Here is a 21,332-nt window from a genome sequence, read left to right as displayed (position 1 = left end):
ATCACAACTGTGCATTGAGGTAGTCCGCAGAAAACAAGACTAGAACGCAGAGTAAAGTGTTATAGTTCCAGTGCAGGGAGACAATGAGTTCCCAATCAGGTAGACTGTGAGGTCAAGAGACCATCATATTGTACCAGGGGACCCTGATCAATAGTTTTATAACAGTGAGATAGAAGTTCGAAGGTTCTTTTTTCTGGCGTGTGCCTGCGTGCGTGCGAATCTGTGCGTATGCATCTGCATGCCCATGCGTGCGTCCGTGATGATGCCTTTTTCATGGCTTTTACAAAGCGCGGAGCGAGAGAGAGACTGTGTGGCGAGCCACTCCTCACACAGACATTTTCTCAGTATTTTTCCCTTTGTCTTACGAGGTCGAGTTGCGGTCTCGACACTCAACCCGGCACGGATGGAAAGCGTACTCGGGGGCGGACCCGACTGGTTTCGAACCCGGGACCCTCCGCTCCCGGGTCCGGCCCCGATGTCGTTGCGCCACCAGCCGGCCCAGAAGAAGTTCGAAGGGTCAATGGATTAACTTAATATCAGAGGATGTACTCAGTACTCAACCTGAAATTCTTACTCTTCACAGACATCTACAAAACAGGAAAAATAACCCAAAGAATGACAGAAACATCGGCATCCCAAAAGGCCCCCTCCCCGTCCCACGCACAAGCAACAGCAGGAGTACCGACTTCCCCCCCCCCACTCCCCCCACCAAGCAAGTAATAGCAAAGCCCCTGAAGAGACTGTGATCTAGAGTTCATCCCAATACGTTAGTATCTCAGACAGGGCTCTCTGTCCCTCACGAGCGATGGAGAGAGAGGTCACTCCTGCGACAAACGAGAGTGAGGGACCAGTTTCCATGTTACAATCTTCCACGAGATCACAGCCAGGCAGATTGTAAGGCCAAGAGTCCATCTTATCGTACAAGAGGTCCGTTCAAGACTCTGATAACAGTGGGATAGAAGCTGCCCTTGATCCTGGTGGTGGGTGGTTTCAGGATTTGGTACCCTCTTCCTGATGTGGGCTGGTTGGTGGGGTGGAGAGAATATCTTAGGTAGGTGGGTAATGTCCTTGATTATGCTGGCTGTTTTACTGAGGAAGCCAGATATATAGACAGGGTTCACGGAGGAAGGCTGGTTTCCACAAATGGCCTTTGGTTCATGTAAAGAACATGTACTGGGACCAGTTTGACCCACGGAGGCAAGGGTGGGAATGTCTGCCTTGCAGTTGCATTAATTCCTAGGGCACAGCTCAGCACATCATGGGAACCAACCTCCCCTCCATGGACTCTGTCTACTCTTCTCACTGCCTCAGTAAAGCAGCCAGCATCGTCAAAGGCGTTATCACCCCCTGACATTCTCTCTTCTCCCCTCTCTCATTGGGCAGAAAATACAAAAGCCTAAAAGCACATACCACCAGGCTCAAGGACACCTTCTACTCTGCTGTTATCAACTATTGAACGGACCTCTGGTACAATAAGATGGACTCTTAACCTCACAATCTACTTGGTTATGATCTTGCACTTTATCATTTACCTGCACTGTTCTTTTCTGGTAGAAGGTAGAAGGTACAAGAGCCTCAACACTCACACCACCAGATTCAAAAACAGTTACCACCCCTCAACCATCAGGCTCTTGAACAAAAGGAGATAACTTCACTCACTTGCCCATCCATTGAGATGTTCCCATAACCAATGATCACACTTTAAGGACTCGTTATCTCATTATCTCATGTTCTTGTTATTTATTGATATTTATTTATATTCGCATTTTCACAGTTTGTTGTCTTCTGCACTCTGGTTGATCTTTCATTGATCCTGTTATAGTTACTATTCTATAGATTTGCTGAGTATGCCCGCAGGGAAATGAATCTCAGGGTTGTATGTGGTGACGTATGTGTGCTCTGATAATAAAATTTACTTTGAACTTTGGTGGCTTTTACAGTTTATTCTGCATTGTTACTGTTCTACTTTGCTCTGCCTCGGTGCCCTGTGTGATGATCTGATCTGTATGAACAGTTTGCAAGAGAAGCTTTTCACCCTATCTTGGTACATGAGACAATAATAAACCAGTATCAATACAAATACCAAGGCTGTTGTTCAGATGGGAAAGTCTGACCTGTGACTCTCAAAGGTGGCGGGGGGGCGGGGATCATAGGGGATCATAGCCCTACCTTCCTCGTTTCTGAGAGTTAATTTCTCCGTTAAGCACAAACAGTTAACCTCTGTCTTTTCTTGCATTCCTTGTGATCTCAACTAATTAATTCCCCTGACACTCAGTGTGAACTAATGGTGTTTGAGAGGAATATGCTCTCTGCCCGAGCCAGCCTCCCTCCCAAACCTTTGAGCTGAGACCTCACAGGGAAGCACAGAGATGAGACGGTTAACCCTTACTGGGTTCTGGGGATATCTATTGGGTGGGGGCATTGCATTCAAAGCATTATCTATTTGCTGGTGACATGCTATTGCTGCTGACTGCAGGAATAAATATCAACGTACATTATAGCCACAGAGCTTAAGAAATTGTATTTGTCAACGTGGAGCGGAGAGAGAGTTTATAAATCTGGTGGGAGCAAAGGATGTCGGGAATGCCGAGGGAGGGGTGTGGGACAGGTGGCAGAGGAGGAGTGCCAGGGGTTGGAGTTTGGCGGGTGCGGACACACCCAGTCCACAGACACCAGGCAGGGTCATTTGATTCCAAACATCTGGTTTATTGATCATTACAGACCGTCTCTCTGCTTCCCTCTCCGTTCCCCCTTTTCCCAACCATGATTCCCCTCTTCCTGTCCCCTTCCCACTCTCAGTCCACAACAGAGACCCAGATCAGAATCAGGTTCATCATCACTCACATGCATCATGAAATTTGTTCTTTTTTCATGGCAACAGAGTGCAATACATAAAATTACTACAGTTTTGTGTAAAAATCTTTGGCACCCCAGCTACATGTATGTGCCTAAGACTTTTGCACAGAACTGTACTCTAAGTGAGAGGGTACAGAGTGGTGGGTTGGACAAAGTAATGCTGAATATAGACACAAGAGAGTCTGCAGAAGCTGGAAATCCAAACCAACACACACACAAAATGCTGAAGGAACTCAGCAGGCCAGGCAGCATCTATGGAGAGGAATAAAGAGTCGATGTTTCAGGCTGGCCAACATCAGCTCTCCTGAAGTTTATGTCCATAGACCCTTCGAGGTAGGACACGCCAACTGGTGGCTTAAAAGCTCCAGAGAACTCTTCCCTTTGTAGGCAAAGTCATAGAATATAAAAGGAAGGAGGCTCGAATGAAAGACGGGCGCTGATTAAGTGCCATTTACAGTTCAATTCACCTCATTACAGGAGGGATGTGACAGTACTGGAGACGGTGCAGAGGAGACTCACATAGATAACAGTTCTGAGGAGAGTTTGGATGAAGATACAGAAAATGATCAGCTTTATTTCAAGGGTTCAAAGGGCCAATTTAATGTCGGAGAAATGTATACAATATACATCCTGAAATTCTTTTTCTTGGCAAACATCCACGAAAACAGAGAAGTGCCCCAAAGAATGATCAGCAGTTAAACGTAAGAATCACAAAGCACCCCGCCCCAGCTCCCCTCCCTCCTGCGCACAAGCGGCAGTGAGCAACAATCCCCACACACGCGTCACACGTACATTGAAACATGCAGTAGAACGTGTCGTTTGCACTGAGGGCCTGCAAGTGTCTCCACACGCCTCCAGTGCCCACGACTTCCCAACGCTCCTGAAGAAGGGCCTCGGCTCGGAGCGCCGGCCGTTTATTCACCTCCGTAGGTGCTGCCTGACCTGCTGAGTTGCTCTGGCGTTTTGAGCCTGTCTCTGACGCTAAGCCGCCGCTAACACCTCAGGAATGTGTGGAGGGAACCGGAGCGTCTGAAGGAAAGCTGTGCTGTCACGGAGGGGGACGTGCAAACTCACAAACAAAAAGCAGCTCAGAGACTTCACACAGTGGGTTAGCACTGTGTGATGCGCTATCCTCGATAACAAAGTTCTGAAAGTTCTAACGAGTGTGTTTAAGAAACCAGGAAAGACGAATAAATCTCATTGCGATAAAAAAGCTAATGAAATTAAAACTAGCAATGTCACGAATTAAGGCGTAATAGTTTTTCAATAATAACGTCCCAATTAGCATACTTAAGCAAAGTGGTCAACGAAAAATATCACCCCAACTCACCTCTGCCTCTAACTACACCAGACTAAATTTACCGAAAGACCAAGAGAGAATACGTAACTATACTCATTTACTTCTGCCACACCCCAACCCACGTGACAGTATACCACAATAAAACCACAACAGAAAATACAATACCGGCAGAAAAACAGGTAGATGGCGAGAAGTAAACTGATCTCTCAGTTAATGCTATAGAGCCTTACACTACCGTGCTGCTCCCGGGATTGATCTTGTATGGGACAGAGGGAGAATTAATTGAGGTGTATAAAATTATTGTGGGCATGTGGCCAAGTGGTTAAGGCATTGGACTAGAGATCTGAAGGTCGTGAGTTCGAGCCCCAGCCGAGGCAGCGTGTTGTGTCCTTGAGCAAGGCACTTAACCACACATTGCTCTGTGACAACACCGGTGCCAAGCTGTATGGGTCCTAATGCACTTCCCTTGGACAACATCGGTGTCGTGGAGAGGGGAGACTTGCAGCATGGGCAACTGCTGGTCTTCCATACAACCTTGCCCAGGCCTGCGCCCTAGAGAGTGAAGATTTTCCAGGCACAGATCCATGGTCTCGCAAGACTAATGGATGCCTTAACAATAAAGTTATTGGCGGTCGAGGTAGTTTATGGAATAAGGGGGGGGCACTCCTTTCATGCCTGTAGAGGTGGGTTTAGGGGTTCTGCTGGCTGCTCGCTGTGTAGAACCTACTGTCTCCTGGGAATTATGGGGCTGCAAAGAAAAGAGCCTTCAGGATCAACACAGAGCCTCCAGGTGGCTGAGGACCAAGAGGTGCGACCTGGGGACCCAGGCCAGGGCCTGACCAACCCTGGATGGGTCACCTGGGCGACAGTGTCAGATGTTGGAAGACCCAAAACACCCGACGACCCCATTGATGATGTGTCCCAATGCATCTTAGGATGTATCTCAGCATCCAAGGGTTCAAAAGCAAGGGGGCATGGATTAAGTTGGATTTGAAAGGGAGAGGAGGACATATCCTTTCACCCAGACGGGCAGAATTAGAACTGGGTTTAATATCAGCGACACAGGAAGTGAAATTTGTTGTTTTGCAGCAACAGTACAGGGCAATACATCGAAATGGCCGTATTACAGTTAGACCATCAAAGATAAATAAATAGTGTAAAAAAAAGCAAAATTGTGAATTAGCGTTCATGGACCGTTCAGAAATCTGATGGCGAAGGGGAGGATAAGGATGAAGAAACAGATTTGTCACTTGTACGTTGAAACATACAGTGAAATGCATCGTTTGCCTTAAATCAAATCAGTGAGAATTGTGAGAAGTGTCACCACACTTCTGGCACCAACGTAGTGTGGCAAACCATATATATGTTGTAACTCGGTTACCTGTCTGGACACCCCTCTGCTGACTGCCTCTGTGGCTCCTCCCACAGAGTCCTGTATAAAGGTGTTCGCCTTGCCCCTCCCCCTCAGTCCAGGGGCAAACACTCATCATGGAGGTCGTATTGTACAACGAATAAAAGCCTTTCAGTATTTTACCCAACTTCAGTCTTTTGGAGTTATTGAAGGTGCTTCACATAGCATACCCATATTTTTGATGTCTCTTTTTTTCCCTTTTCAAGGTTCTTTTGACAACCCTGGCCTGGAGTTACACTCTGATGTCGGCTCTTTGCGGGAATGGGACCTGATCTCAGGGCCTCACGACCGGCCGCTTTTTGATATCCCAAGGACGCGGCCTGCAAGACTAGCGTGCCCTCAGGATGCCGGATTTTCGTGACAGCGGAGACGGGCGGATTCTAGGCCGGTGCCCGTGCCTGAAGCATCGTGGGAGAACACGGAACGTCGGGAGCAGCGGGTTCGCTGCCGGGGGCTGTGTGTCCGGAGAGCTGCTCCTTTCTGGGGCCAACTCTCTGGGTACAGAGCTCGGAAAAAGCGACGCAACAGACTTTTAACATCGTAAGTCAGTGAGTCATTTGTTATGTCTCCCCTCTCACTGTGAAATGGGGATACCTCTTTCTCCCTTATGTGTGGTATGTCAAATTACTGGGTGAACGAGTAATCTTTGGGGTACTGCAAGTCTGTGTCTTTATTAATGCTTTGCTGCACGCTGGAGTGCTCAGTGGGGGGGGGTGCGATGCTTTTTTTTGCTGGTGGGAGTGTTGTTGTCTCGCTGCTGCTTGTGCGTCGGGGGGGAGCAGGGGGGGTTCTAACATTTAACTGTCATTCATTCTTTGGGGCACTCCTCTGTTTTCGTGGATGTTTGCGAAGAAAAAGAATTTCAGGATGTATATTGTATACATTTCTCTGACATTAAATGTACCTATTGAACCTGTTGAACCATATCTTACTGAATTAGTCCTAACTGCACATCTTCGGACTCCACAACTGGGCAGCAAAGACTTTGTTTCTTGAATACTTTTGTTGCTGTTGTTGTTCCCCTTCACATGCGGGCAGCACTTTTGCTATTTCTGTAGCATTTGACTGTTTTTACGAGGCCGAGTTGCTAGCTCGACGCTCAACCCAGCCCAGATGGAAAGCGTGCAAGGAGCTGGCTGGATTCGAACTCAGGACCACTCGCTTCAAAGTCCGGTGCCATTGGCATTACACCACCAGCTGGCTAGAATACTTTTGGGCGTATCTTATGAATTTTGGGCTGCTGATCATGAACACCATTTTCAAAAAAAAAATCGCCTTGATTTGTTATTTCAATTCATTATTCAAGTCAGAAGGAAGAACATTAAGGAAGGCACTTTTGTTGGTCCACTAGTCAAACAGGTCATCAATGATAGGCAGTTTGAAGAACATCTAGTGGGACTGGAGAAAATCACATGGAAAGCTTTCAAGGATGTTGTTGAAAATTTTCTTGGCAACTACAGAGCACCAAACTACGTACAGCTGGTTGACAACATGCTTCAAGCACACAAAACCATGAAGTGTAACATGTCACTAAAGATTCATTTTCTGTTTCCCATTTAGATTTTTCCCCACAAATCTTGGTGCTGTCAGTGATGAGCACGGTGAAAGGTTTCACCAGGTCATGGAGAAACGGTATAAGGGCAACTGGAATCCATCAATGTTGGCTGATTATTGTTGGACACTTAAGCGAGAAGCCTCAGACACTGAGTACAAATGAAAATCAGCAACAAAGCATTTTTAGCTTAGTGGAACTATTGTAAAGTGTCAGCACTGTTTTGCAATTAAATGCATTATATTGAAAAAAAGTTAATTTCCTGTTTCTCCAAATTCCTATGTCATACAAGTAGTCTGATATTATATTTGTGTCCAGCTTCAGGTGGTCTATCATAGACAAATAAAAGAAAATTCAGGAGAAGCAACACTTTGCTGTCCAGTGTTATTGGTGGTAATAATGAGAAGTGGACACTGAATTGAATTGACTTTATTTCTTACATCCTTCACATACATGAGGAGCAAAAATCTTTGTTACGTCTCCACCTAAATGTGCAATGCGCAATCATAGTAATTTATAATATCCAGGATGATGAAGTTCCTTAATGATGGATGCCACCTTCTCCATTTTGAAGATATCCCTGATGGTACGGGGACTTGTGTCTGTGATGGAGACCTAGAGAGTCGGTGGGCAACAAGTTCCCAGCCCCGTCCTCGAGTCCGACCAACCCTCTCCCCTTTGCCCGCGGGTGGGCCCTCCCTTGCCCTCCCACTTACCTGGCTCGGGGGTCTCGGCCAGTGAGGAGGAAGACGTTGAACTTGCCCCGTCCTCGGCAGGGGCCTGGGAGCTGTGACCGCGGCTGCTCGGCAGTTTCAGACCCAGCTGCTCCGCCACCTCAACGTGATCGCCGGGGTGAATGTAGTCGAAGATGCTGCTGCCTGTTAGTTCCACCTGGGCAAGGAAGAAGATATAAATGAGGGCAAACGTACAAGGGTTAATGATGAATTGGTAAGAACCCCATTCACCATCTTAAACGCCCAGCAGTGCAGTATGTAAAGTTTTCCATTTCCCATTCAGTCTCACCTCTTCCTCCCCGGACACTCAGTAGTCCTGCCTGTCTCCTTAACGCAAGAGAGGGCTTGCATTCAAATGGTGATCCTTAACTTCAGCTTGTTCCGCACTTGCATCATCCTCTGAAGATCCCCCTAAGCTTCCCTTCAGTCTCTTACCTTTCAGCCTAAACCTATGACTTCCAGTTCGAGTCTCACCCAACCTGAGGGAGGACAGACTGCTTCTACTTACCTCATCGTGCAACTTTGTGCAGAAGTGGTTCACCCAGGATGCTGCCTGGATTAGAGGGTATTAGCGATAAGGAAAGGGTGGAAGAACTTTGTCGAGCATCTTCGCTCTCTCCGCCACTAAAGGCAAGATCTCCAGTTGGCTACCCATTTTAATTCAACTTCCCTTGTCTGTCCACGGCCTCCTCTACTGCCAACTCAGGTTGTAGGAGCAACATCTTATACTCTCACCTGATGGCATGAACCTCAAATTCCCTAACTTTCATTAATTTCTCTCCTCTCCCTCCTCTCTTTTTCCATTCCCTATTTCTGGTGATCCTCTTGCACCTTCTCTTCTCCCCTGGTGCCTCTCCTCCTTCCCTTTCTCCCATGGTCCATTCTCCTCTCCTATCAGATTCCTTCTTCATCAGCCTTTTCCACCAATCACCTTGCAGCTTCTCACTTTAACCCCTCCTCCCTCACCTTTCCCCTTACCTGGCTTCACCTATGCTCTGTTCGCCAGAGAAAGCAGGATCTCCCAGTGGCCACACATTTTAATTCCACGTCCCATTCCCATTCTGATATGTCTATCCACGGCCTCCTCTACTGTAAAGATGAAGCCACACTCAGGTTGGAGGAACAACACCTTATATTCCGTCTGGGTAGCCTCCAACCTGATGGCATGAACATTGACTTCTCAAACTTCTGCTAATGCTCCACCTCCCCCTCGTACCCCATCCATTATTTATTTATATACACACATTCTTTTTCTCTCTCTCCTGTTTCTCCCTCTGTCCCTCTCACTATACCCCTTTCCCATCCTCTGGGTTTTCCCCCCCTCCCCCTTTTCCTTCTCCCTGGGCCTCCTGTCCCATGATCCTCTCATATCCCCTTTTGCCAATCACCTGTCCAGCTCTTGGCTCCATCCCTCCCCCTCCTGTCTTCTCCTATCATTTCGGATCTCCCCCTCCCCCTCCCACTTTCAAATCTCTTACTAGCTCTTCCTTCAGTTAGTCCTGACGAAGGGTCTCAGCCCGAAACGTCGACTGTACCTCTTCCTAGAGATGCTGCCTGGCCTGCTGCGTTCACCAGCAACTTTGATGTGTGTTGGTTGTTCACCTATCATCTCTCAGCTTATGCTCCTACCCCTCCCCCTCATCTCCTTCTCCTGGATTTTGCCCCCTTGTTTTCCAGTCTTGATGAAGGGTCTTGACCCAAAACATTGACTCTCTATTCCGCTCCATAGGTGCTGCCTGACCTGCTGAGTTCCTCCAACATATCGTGTGTGTTGCTCTAGATTTCCAGCAACTGCAGATTTTCTTGTGTTAATAAGTTAATATAAATCACTGGAACGGGCTGCCGGCGACGATGGTGGAGGCGGTTACGATAGGGTCTTTTAAGAAACTCCTGGACAGGTACATGGAGCTTAGAAAAATAGAGGACTATGGGTAACCCTAGGTAATTTCTAAGGTAAGGACATGTTTGGCACAGCTTTGTGGGCTGAAGGGCCTGTATTGCGCTGTAGGTTTTCTATGTTTCTATGGTGGTGGCAATGAGAAGAGGGCATGACCTGGATGGCAAAGGTTCATGTTGAAACGTATAAAATCCTAAAGGGATTGGACAAACTAGATGCAGGAAGATTGTTCCCGAAGTTGGGGAAGTCCAGAACGAGGGGTCACAGTTTGAGGATAAAGGGGAAGCCTTTTAGGACCGAGATGAGGAAAAACTTCTTCACACAGAGAGTGGTGAATCTGTGGAATTCTCTGCCACAGGAAACAGTTGAGGCCAGTTCATTGGCTATATTTAAGAGGGAGTTAGATATGGCCCTTGTGGCTAAAGGGATCAGGGGGTATGGAGAGAAGGCAGGTACAGGGTTCTGAGCTGGATGATCAGCCATGATCATACTGAATGGCGGTGCAGGCTCGAAGGACCGAATGGCCTACTCCTGCACCTATTTTCTATGTTTCTATGTTGATGGATGCCACCATCTTCAGGCACCACCTTCCGAAGATGTCCTCGATGGTGACATTTCTTTAGCCAGAGAGTGGTGAATCTGTGGAATCCGTTGCCACAGGCGACTGTGGAGGCCAAGTCATTTAAGGCAGAGGTTGATAGACTCTTGATCGGTCAGGGCATGAAGGGATACGGGGAGAAGGCAGGAGATTGGGGCTGAGAGGGAAAGTGGATCAGCCATGATGAAATGGTGGAGCAGACTCGATGGGCCAAATGGCCTAATTCTGCTCCCATATCATACGGCCCCATGGTGTGGAGGCTTATGTGCGTGATGGTGTAGAATTAGAAACAGAATCAGTATCAGGTTTAATATCATTGGCATACGTCTGAAATTTGCTCACCTTGTGGAAGCAGTACAATGCAATACAGAGGGAAAAACCACAAATTACATTAAGTATATGTATAAAATTAGTTGTTGAGTGTGTACCTTCAGGCTCCTGTACCTCCTTCCTGATGGTAGCAATGAGAAGAGGGCATGAGCTGGGGTGATGGGGGTTGTTAATGATGGACGCCGCCTTTTTGAAGCTTTGGTCCCTGACAACGCCCTGGATGCTGGGGAGGCTGGTGCCCATGATGGAGCTGACTGAGTTTACAACTCTCTGCAGCTTATTTCGATCCTGTGCAGAAGCCCCCACCTCTCCCCTCCATACCAGACAGTGATGCAGCCAGTTAGAATGCTCTCCATGGTACATAGAACCATAGAACCATAAAACATTACAGCACAGAAACAGGCCTTTTGGCCCTTCTTGGCTGTGCTGACTAATTTTTCTGCCTAGTCCCACTGACCTGCTCCTGGACCATATCCCTTCATACACCTCTCATCTGTGTACCTGTCCAAGTTTTTCTTAAATGTTAAAAGTGAGCCCTCATTTACCACTTCATCTGGCAGCTCATTCCACACTCCCACCACTCTCTGTGTGAAGAAGACCCCCCCCCCAATGTTCCCTTTAAACTTTCCCCCCTCACCCTTAACCCATGTCCTCTGGTTTTTTTTCTCCCCTAACCTCAGTAGAAAAAGCCTGCTTGCATTCACTCTATCTATACCCATCATAATTTTATATACCTCTATCAAATCTCCTCTCATTCTTCTACGCTCCATCTGTTGATATTTTCAAGTGTTTTTGTTGTCAAACCAAATCTTCTCAATCTCCTATTGAAATATAGTCACTGTCTTGCCTTCTCTATAGCTGCATCAATATTTTGGGTCCAGGTTAGATCCTCAGAGATATTGACACCTAGGAACTTGAAATTGCTACTCTTTCCACTCCTATGAGAAGTGGAAGTGGTTCATGTTCCCTCATCTTATCCTTTCTGAAGTCCACAATCAATTCTTTAGTCGTACTGACATTGAGTGCACAGTTGTTGCTGTGACACCACTCAGCTAGCTGGTATATCTCACTCCTGTAGAAAGTCAGGCATTGTACCCTGCATGAGTAATTAAGAAGTTTGAGGCAGGATCTGACTTCATCTGGCCACTAATGATCTAAACTCTGGACTCAGCATGCAAGGAATAAACAAAATGCTATTAACATTCAGCAGCCCCCTGTGTAGCTAACTACCAGAAGACAGATATTGACTTCCTTGAACATTAAAGGTCAACAAACAGGGCTCAAATCTTTTGCATACTTATGAGGGTGAACATCTGATTAATTAGGCCTGGCTTGAAAGCTATTTTTCCAACATTTCCTTCTTTTTTTTTCAGGGAGATAAGATTGACTGGATGCCTTTTCTGGATGGACAGCTTGCTCTCTTTATCCAGTTGTCATGTGATCAATTACACCTTATGTCAGACAGAGGAGCACCAAGATGATTGATCTGTGGGGCTGGGTCCAGTCCACGTGTGGTGGATCTTAATCAAAAGCACATCCATCGATGGGGGGATACACAAGGAATCAGTCATTTTTTTTTAAGCACTTTTTATAATATATTAGTTGAATGAATGCAAGAATAAAATTGTGCTTTTAATCTTAGTTTCATTTTTACTGACACAATTTGTATCTTTAACAAACTCATATCTGTCACAGAATCTGGTTTGTCCCCACTTACAGGCAGAAGATGATATAGCAGTTACATATACCTTTGCTTTTTTTGTTATTTGGCTAAGTGTTAGCTCATTTCCCCCATGATATGATTGTGCAACTGTTGATTGGTATATTCTTATCTAAGGAATTTCCGTTATTTAGATTATAAAGGTGATACCTTCTCAAAAGAGCCATGTTTTTATATTGAGTCCTTTAATTTCTCATCTCTCATCCGCCTTGTTATTTTGTATTTTTGTTTAAACTTTAAAATAAATTACCATGAAGAATCAAAGTCTCTCACTCATTCCTGAACTCCCCAAGGAACCCGGGATTGAAAACAATCGAGACCAGACAGTGTATCGGGAGGCTGATGGTCCTTTGAGAGAGAGGAGCCCTCACCCCACCACCCAGTACCAGATTAGACCTGTCTGCTCTCTCCGCCTGATGTAAAGAATGGGAAGAATAATTATTTCCAATTTCTCAGATGACCCCCTCAACATCAGGGTTTTCCCAGCCTCAGGTCCACGGACCCCTCGGTTAATGGGAGTGCTCCATAGACATACAAAAGGTTGGGAAACCCTGATCTACATGGAGATAATCCGGAACACACACACACACACACACACACACACAAATACTCAACGGGTCAGGCAGCATCAATGGAGGTGAATAAACCTTATGTTGTAGACTGAGACATTTCATCAGGACTAGAGATTATCTGATCCAGTGGTTCTCAACTTGGGTCTACGGACCCCTTGGTTAGTGGTAGGGATCCATGGCATAGAAAAGGTCAGGAATCCCTGATCTAATCAGTCTCGTGTTACTGTCTGGAGCAGTTCCTTGTGCCCCAAGCTGTTTGACATGTTTCCTTCCTTGCAATATTGACGGCACTTCAAAAGTGAACCGTAATCATATTCTATCTCTTTCAATGTATGTTGGCAATTTCCCCAAGTTGAGTTCGTTGTCATGTGCACAAGTTGGGGGAGGTACAATTACGATGAAAACCCTACTTACCATAACAGGACCACATGTCACCTCCAAAGCTTCTTTCCTGTAGCTATCCAGCTTCTCAACAAAACTCACTCAGGTGTAATCCCCTAACTGTCCCTGCACAATATCTGTTAAGTGGTCTTTCCTGATGTCCTTGTTCTGTTGACAATTATTGAACTTGTTCATATATTGGTGGGGTGGAGATACGTCTCTACCAAAGGAGGTGTAAGGTGCTCCTTCCCTCCGCTAGCCTGCAGGTCACCCTTGGGCGAGGTGTAGCACCTGTTTAGCCCCCTGATCAGGGTCACGTGAATCCATGGGAGCAGGTGGTGGATGGTCGTATGAGCAGCCGGTGCAGATCACAAGTCCTGGTTATGCGACCACTGACACCAGGCAGACAATCTCTGAAGAGTATTGATAATGGCTGGGGTCACCTGTCTTGTAAAGACACTGCCCAGGAGAAGGCGATGGCAAACCACTTCTGTAGAAAAATTTGCCGAAGGACAGTCATGGTCATGGAAAGACCGTGTTCACCCGTGTCATACAACACGGCACGTAATGATGATATCATACAACACGGCACATAATGATGGTGATGATGTTGCTCATATGTTCACATTTATTTAAGTTTGATTATTGACATTTGCACATGTGACCGTTCTGCTAATTGTTGCTTACTCATGGATGTTTGCACTATTGTCTTGTGAATTGCTGGTTGCTATTGTGTTGTCTGATACAGTATTGTCCTGTGTTTTATGCTTGGCACCGACCCACAATCAATTCTGGGATGTTTCACGGGCTGGCAATACCTCCCCCAGCCCGCACCTTCCACAAAGTCCCCAGTCACCACGGAATCGCCTTCACGACTGAGCCGGTGAGGAAGACTCTGGGGAAGCTCAGACACGGCAAAGCATTGGGACCGGACGGTGTGAACCCCAAGCTCCTGAAGGGGTATGTTGAGCAGCTGGGTGGAATTTTTCAGTGCTTTTTTAACCTGAGTCTCAGCCTGGAAAGGGTCCCGACTGTGTGGGAAACATCATGTGTGGTCTCAGTACCCCAGAAGGGCCAATTAAAAGTCTTGAATGACTACCGTCCAGTGTCTCTGACTTCGCACATCGTGAAGACCCTCGAGAGGCTGGTCCTGGCACCTCCAACCCTCGATCCCCTGCAGTCTGCCTAGCAGGAGCACACTGGTGTCAATGATGTTGCCATCTACCTGTTGAACAGAGCTGACTCCCATTTGGATAAGCAGGGCAGCTCTGTGAGGACCATGTGTTTTGATTTCTCAAGTGCCTTCAATAACATAGAGCCTCACTGCTGGGGGAGAAGCTCCATTCAATGCAGGTTGGCACATCCATTCTATCCTGGATAATGGACTGACTGGCAGACCACAGATTATGTGGCCTCAGAGCTGTGTGTCAGACATGGCTATAAGCAGCACCGGGGACCCCACAAGGGACTGTATTAGCTCCCTTCCTGTTTAACCTGCATACCTTGGACTTAGTCACAATACTGAGTCATGTCATCTGCACAAATGCTCTGATGACTCAGCAATAGTTGGATGTATGAGGGGAGGATGGGAGCATAAATACAGGGCCCTGGTGGAATGGTGCAAGCTGAATCATCTGCAGCTCAACATCAGTAAGACAAAGGAGATGGTGATGGACTTTAGGAAGACTAAGCCTACACTGCTCCCTGGTACTATTGATGGAGAGGACGTGGATGTGGTGAGGACCTACAAGTACCCGGGGATGCACCTGGATGACAGACTTGAGTGGAGCACCAACACAGAGGCTGTGTACAAGAAGGGTCAGAGTCACCTCTACTTCCTGAGGAGACTGAGGTTCTTTGGAGTATGCAGGCCTCTCCGTCACATGTTCTACCAGTCTGATGTCGCCAGTACAATCTTCTACGCGGTGGTGTGCTGGGGCAATGGCATTAACACAGGTGATGCCAACAGGCTCAATAAACTGATTCGAAAGGCTGGCTCTGTTATAGGAATCAAACTGGACACACTGGAGGCTGTGGTAGAACAAAGGACCCTATGGAAAATCCTGGCAATTCTGGACAATGTTTCTCACCCTCTGCATGCCATCTTGGCTGAACAGAGGAGCACTTTCAGTAATAGACTAAGACAACTGCACTGCTCCAAAGAGCGCTATATGAGGTCATTCTTACCCTCGGCCGTTAGGCTCTGTAATGAGTCAACCTTCAGCCAGGAAAGCTCCTGTTAGACCATTTGAGGTAACTTACTTCTTATTCTTTCTCACTTCTCTTCTAATATTTGTATACCTGTGCACTTGTAATGCTGCTGTGACACTAATTTACTTTGGGATCAATAAAGTATCTATCTATCTAAATTACAATTATTAAACACAAAATAATTGATTGCATAATTACTCACCCCCTTCAAATCAGTATTTAGTAAATGCACCTTTGGCAGCAATTACAGCCTTGAGTCTGGGTGGATAGGTCTTAAGAATGTGGGAGGAAACCAGAGCACCCGGAGGAAACCCACTTACACTGTTATGGAGAGAATGCACAAACCCTTTACAGACAGTGGCAGGAGGAGCTAAGATAACTACAATGCTACTGAGCTATTACTCCAAGAAAAGTCTCTCTCTCTGTCCCTTTTGACCATTACACCGCTGGCGTTTAGGGCTGCAATGAAGGTCCTCCAACTCTGGCGGTAGTCATGGCTTCCTTCATCGTGTCAGTAAGAGGACCACAACCTTGTCGTAGGGTTTGGAGGCTTGTGTGCCTCAATGACCCGGAGAGCTGTGTTGGCTGGAGTCAGGGCCTTGTGCTTTGGCTCTTGGTAGGGTCACTCATGCCAAACAGGTCAAAGGGCAGAGGCCAGACTAAGAGCGGTCCACCGGTCCTCCAGGTTTTGGGGTTCAGCTTAGGGCCAACAACCCTGACTGGTAAAATCAAAATTGTTACGGAAACAGCAATAAAGAATCCTGCATCTGAGTACAACTGTATCCCTGAGTCTTCACCTGGGACCTGCGTGGCTGACAGTAGTGAAAGAAACGAGACTGTTCAACCCCAATGTCGTGGAACTCTTGAATCAACGCTGAAAGTGCTTGATAGATTATTTTTGAATTGATCATGCTTTTTATATGAAGACATTCTTGCATTAAATTTACACATTGCTGATTAATATCCACCATCTCTGGTTTATTGGGTATAATATTTACTTTGCTCTTGTGGCTAAAGATATTGAACTTCTATAATTTTCACTTGTGTCAAAGTTAATGGCACATATTGTGCTTTATTTCTTGTTATGTGATAGCAATAGTCTATCAACAACCTCAGATCTTCACTGCTGCTGCTACTGTGTGGTAACCGGAATCTCCGGAGCAGAAGGCCCCGAAATCCTCGGCTTTGCTTGTTTCAGCCGCCGGGGCGAGGTCAAAGGCGCTCGGCAGAGGATGGTGCTCGGGAGGCTGTGTCAGAGGGGCTGGTCGGAGGCTCGAAGTTTTCGGACGGATGGACTCAGTGTCGGCTGTGGTCGGCTGCTTCCAAGGTATCGGCAAGTTGACGGTAACTGGAGGTTTATGGCAGGGAGTTTCTCCCTTTTGCCGCCGCTATCGGGGACTCGGGAGTCGATCGACTCGGGGACTTTGAGACTATTTTTTTACCGTGCCCATGGTTTGTTCTTCATCAAATTATGGTATTGCTTTGCACTGCTGTAACTATATGTTATAATGATGTGGTTCTGTCAGTGTTAGTCTTTGGTTTGTCCTGTTTTCTGTGATATCACTCTGGAGAAACGTTGTATCATTTCTTAATGCATGTATGCATTTCTAAATGACAATAAACGAGGACTGAGTGTTCTCATAATCTAAATTCTCTTGATGTAAGATCCAGCAAGACATATCGAAGGGATTTTTTTCTAAAAATTCTACTGTGCAAGAGGAACACATGCACAAAATGCTGGAGGAACTCAGCAAGACAGGCAGGAGGAATATAAAGAGTCACCGTCTCGGCCCAAGACCCTTCACCCTGATGAAGAGTCTCAGACTGTTCATTCCTCTCAATAGACGTTGCCTGACTTGCTGAGTTCCTCCAGCATTTTGTGTGTGTTGCTCAAGGTTTCAGGCACCTACAGAATCTCTGGTATATCATTTTGCTAGATTAGTGTTTTAACAACATCCATCTTTTGGCTGTCAATTTCAGCGTGCCCTGAATGCAAAGCAACGAGCGTGTACATTTTGGCAAAGAGAAAGTGGGAGTGGCGGGAGACGAAGGTCTGGTTGGGATGGGTATATCAGGGCAATGGGGACGGTTACCTCGATTGTCGGTGTGTGGGAGGAGAGATCTGGTCACAGGGGTCAGGAATGAGTTGTGGGGGGGAGTGTTAGTGAGAGTCTAAAATAATTGAGGTGCGGGGTCAGAAGGTGACTGATTCAACGAGAGGTGGATTTACGGAGGCTGGAGTTCAGAACTGTGGTGGGTTGGCAAATATATATATTTAGGATCTGCCTCCTCAGAGGTCCCAATCTGGCACCATCCTCCGGACTGAACAATATAACCTTGAGCCCCCGTACACTGCCAGATACAACCCACACAGTCAGGAAAGGTCACCACGTCTATTTTCTCAGGAGGCAGAAATGAGCTGGATGTTGTACATCAGTACTCATGTCATTCTACAGGTGTACAGTGGAGAGCATCCTAACAGGCTGCATCACCGCTCGGTACGGAAACTGCACTGCGGCGCTCAGGAGGACTCCACAATGGGCAGTCAAAGCTGTCCGACGAACCACTGGCACCAGTCTACCCACCGTCAAGGACACTGTGTGCCCACTGAGGTGCCCACCCTGCTCACAGTCTGTTTGCCCCGCTCCCATCAGGGAGGAGGCTACGTAGCATCCACACCAGGATCACCAGACTCAAAAACAGTTACTTTCCCCAAGCAGTAAGGCTGATCAACACCTCCACCCACTAACACACCCCAGCCACCACTACTTTTTTGTTTCCTCTCAGCGACCTAACGTACAGCCGAGCGTCACTTTAAGGACATACAATCAAAATATGTAAGCTGCCTTATGTCCTTATATTGATTGTGTTTTTATTATTATCATTGTTTCCTTTATCTTATTGTGCTTTTTAAGCTGCATCTGATCCGATTAACAACTATTTCCTTTATGCTTTTGTACTGGAAATAATATGCACCTTGCGTACCCCGAATGCCCATGGAATGACATCGAATCGTGCTTGGTTGATATGGACACCCCAGCAAACAGCTGGAAAAACGTCTGGGGAAGAAATGAGACAACCGAGGAATAGTTTCGCTCAGCGGAGAGTTAATCTTCGAAATCGACTGATGCTAAGAGAGGAATATTTTGTGGCTGGGTTTCTGGTTTCTCCCACGTCCCAAAGGGGTGCGGGTTGGTGCGTTAATTAGTCTCTGCAAACAGCCCCCAGTAGAACCTGGCGAGATTTGATGGGAATGGGAGAGAGAATAAAAGGGGGTTTAGGATCCCATTAAGACTGTGTAAAGTCTTAGGCAGACTATAACTAAGACTATTGCACAGTACTGTGTCTTCAGCTGGGAAGTTATAATCCACCGAGGCAAGAAATATTTTTGTCTCTGCCTGGGCCATGGTTTCACCCATAAACACCAGGCTACTATCCTTGGACAGTTACGCATCTCATCACATCAGGAGGTCTCCCTTCTAACCTAATGGTGCCACAAACACCATCCACCTCTGCTCCAAGATCCATAAACAGAACTGTGGTGGTAGGCCCATCTTCTCTGCCCTCTCTTGTCCCTTCCAAGACATCGAGACTTTCTCTTCTCCTACAGATCATGTGTTGCTCCAGACTGCAACATCTGCCGTTCCCTGTACTGTTTGGTACGGTGCGGCGCAGTATCGAGGGGGTGGCACAACACCATAGCGGCTAGCGTAATGCTTTACAGTGTCAGTGACTGAGATTCAATTTCCTGCCTTTGTTTGTTGCCGGTTCGCACATTCTCCCTGCGGCTGTGTAGGTTTCTTCCGGGTCTTCCAGTTTCCTCCCACATTTTAAAGATGTATGGGTCAGGTTTGGTGAGTCGTGGACAGGCTATGTTGGCGCCAGAAGCTTGCAGGCGACCCCGAGCACAATGCTGGTCATTAGCGCAAATTACACATTTCACTGCATGATTCTCTGTACATGTGGCAAATGAAACCAAACTTCTATCCTAAATTCTATTCTAGCACAAATCTCCCCGGCAAAACAAAATCCAGGCAGGATTCACTTGAATCGTGCCTTAACTTCCTCGAACGCTATAATCAAGCGGTTATAAAATTACCAGATCCAAACAAAGAAATGCCCGCTTGGCTGACAGTCAAGATTCAAGATTGTCTTTCTTCTGTAGAAGAAGAAGAAGAAAGCCCTTAACTCCGAGTAGAGTCATCGGGAAGCTGTCATGACGGCTTTTTTTTTAAGCAGGTTTTCTTATTTTTATGAGGCCGAGTTGCTAGCTCGACGCTCAACCCAGCACGATGGAAAGCGTGCAAGGGAGCCGGCCGGATTCGAACTCGGGAGCCTTTGCTCCAAAGTCCGGCGCTGATGCCGCTACGCCACCAGCCGGCTCGTCTTTCTTCACTACAGGGATGTAAGTGAGAATGAAATGATTGGTGAAGGAAAATGAATATTTATTTTTTAATCTAATGAGATACAGAGCAGAATAGGCCCTTCCAGCACTTCAAGCCATGCTACCCTGCAATTCCCCGATATAACCTTGGCCTAATCACGGGAAAATTTACAATGACTAATTAACCTACCAACCGGTAAGTCTTTGGACTGTGGGAGGAAACCAGAGCACCTGGAGGAAACCCACACGATCACGGGGAGAATGAAATGATTGCTAAAGGAGAAAGAAATGATTGCAGGAGACGTCCGGTTGAATAATGGATGGGTCTGCTGATAGATGAAGGCAGGTTACAATGGTGATTGCCAGTGGATGACCAACAGTAGGATTGTGGAGTTGGGGCTGATTTGAGATCATCTGGCCATCTCACCAGGGGACCAAGTTTTCTGGAGATTGCAAGCCTGCCATGGGTAGTTGGGGTTTAAATTCAAGGCTCGGGTTTAAATCTGTAGCTTGCCCAAACATACACTTTACTAGGTACAGCTGATAGTTAATGCAGATTTCCAATCAGCCAGCCGTGTGGCAGCTACTCAAGCATGCTGATGTGGTCAAGAGGTTCAGCTGTTATTCAGATCAAACATCAGAATGGGGAAGAAGTGTGGTCTAAGTGATTTTGGTGCCGGACGGCTGATTTGAGTGTCTCAGAAACTGCTGATTCTCATGTCTCTGGAGCTTACAGAGAATAGTGCAAAAAAAAAAAATTCAGTGAACAGCAGTTCTGTGGGTGAAAACACCTTATTAATGAGCGAGGTCACAGGAGAATGGCCAGACTGGTTCAAGCTGACAGAATTAAAATCAGGTCTCACATCACCAGCGTATGTCGTGAAATTCGTTAACTTTGCGGCAACGGTACAATGAAACACGTGATAATAGAACAAAATCTGGGAATTACAGTCAGTTTAATAGTTGAATAAGTAATGTAGTGAGGAAGGCAACAGTAACTCAACCGTGAAGTGGATGTGCTACGTCAGCAGAAGACCACATTGGGTTCCACTTCTGTTCCTAACAAAGTGGCCACTGAGAACATAGGTATCCACATAATATAGATAGGTCTCTGGGTGAGTAAACGATATTAACTCCGGATTAGACCTGTAAGCTTTATATTCAGAGTGCTAAATTATTATCAAATAACATTTGACAACCCCTCAACCAAAAATGTCTTCCAGCCACCTCAAGATTTAATTTGACTTGGGTGAGAGTTTTGTTTTCCCTTCTGCCTGCTCTCTAGACAGATGGAAGGGAAAGGCATGAATTTCTTACGAGTCTGCCGACCCTCCGTACATCTGAAAGCAGTCGCTGAAAGGATGCAGGGTTTGGCGGGTGGGGGAG

General features: G+C 46.6%; 1 protein-coding gene across 6 annotated transcripts in view; it reads right to left on the bottom strand.

Annotated features, from left to right (window-relative positions):
- LOC134352622 (neuronal PAS domain-containing protein 3-like) overlaps positions 1 to 21,332 on the bottom strand; it is a 751,612-nt gene that overhangs the window by 154,910 nt on the left and 575,370 nt on the right. For all 6 annotated transcript variants that reach the window (XM_063059934.1, XM_063059933.1, XM_063059937.1 and 3 more), the window contains one exon: positions 7,836 to 8,010. In XM_063059934.1, coding sequence (XP_062916004.1) covers positions 7,836 to 8,010 — 175 coding nt within the window. The remainder of the gene's footprint in view (positions 1 to 7,835; positions 8,011 to 21,332) is intronic.

Source organism: Mobula hypostoma, chromosome 10 (genome assembly GCF_963921235.1).
Source record: "Mobula hypostoma chromosome 10, sMobHyp1.1, whole genome shotgun sequence".
In the NCBI taxonomy this organism is placed as follows: Eukaryota; Metazoa; Chordata; class Chondrichthyes; order Myliobatiformes; family Myliobatidae; genus Mobula; species Mobula hypostoma.
The sequence above is the reverse complement of the archived record's forward strand: the minus strand, read 5'-3'. Positions and strand labels throughout refer to the sequence as shown.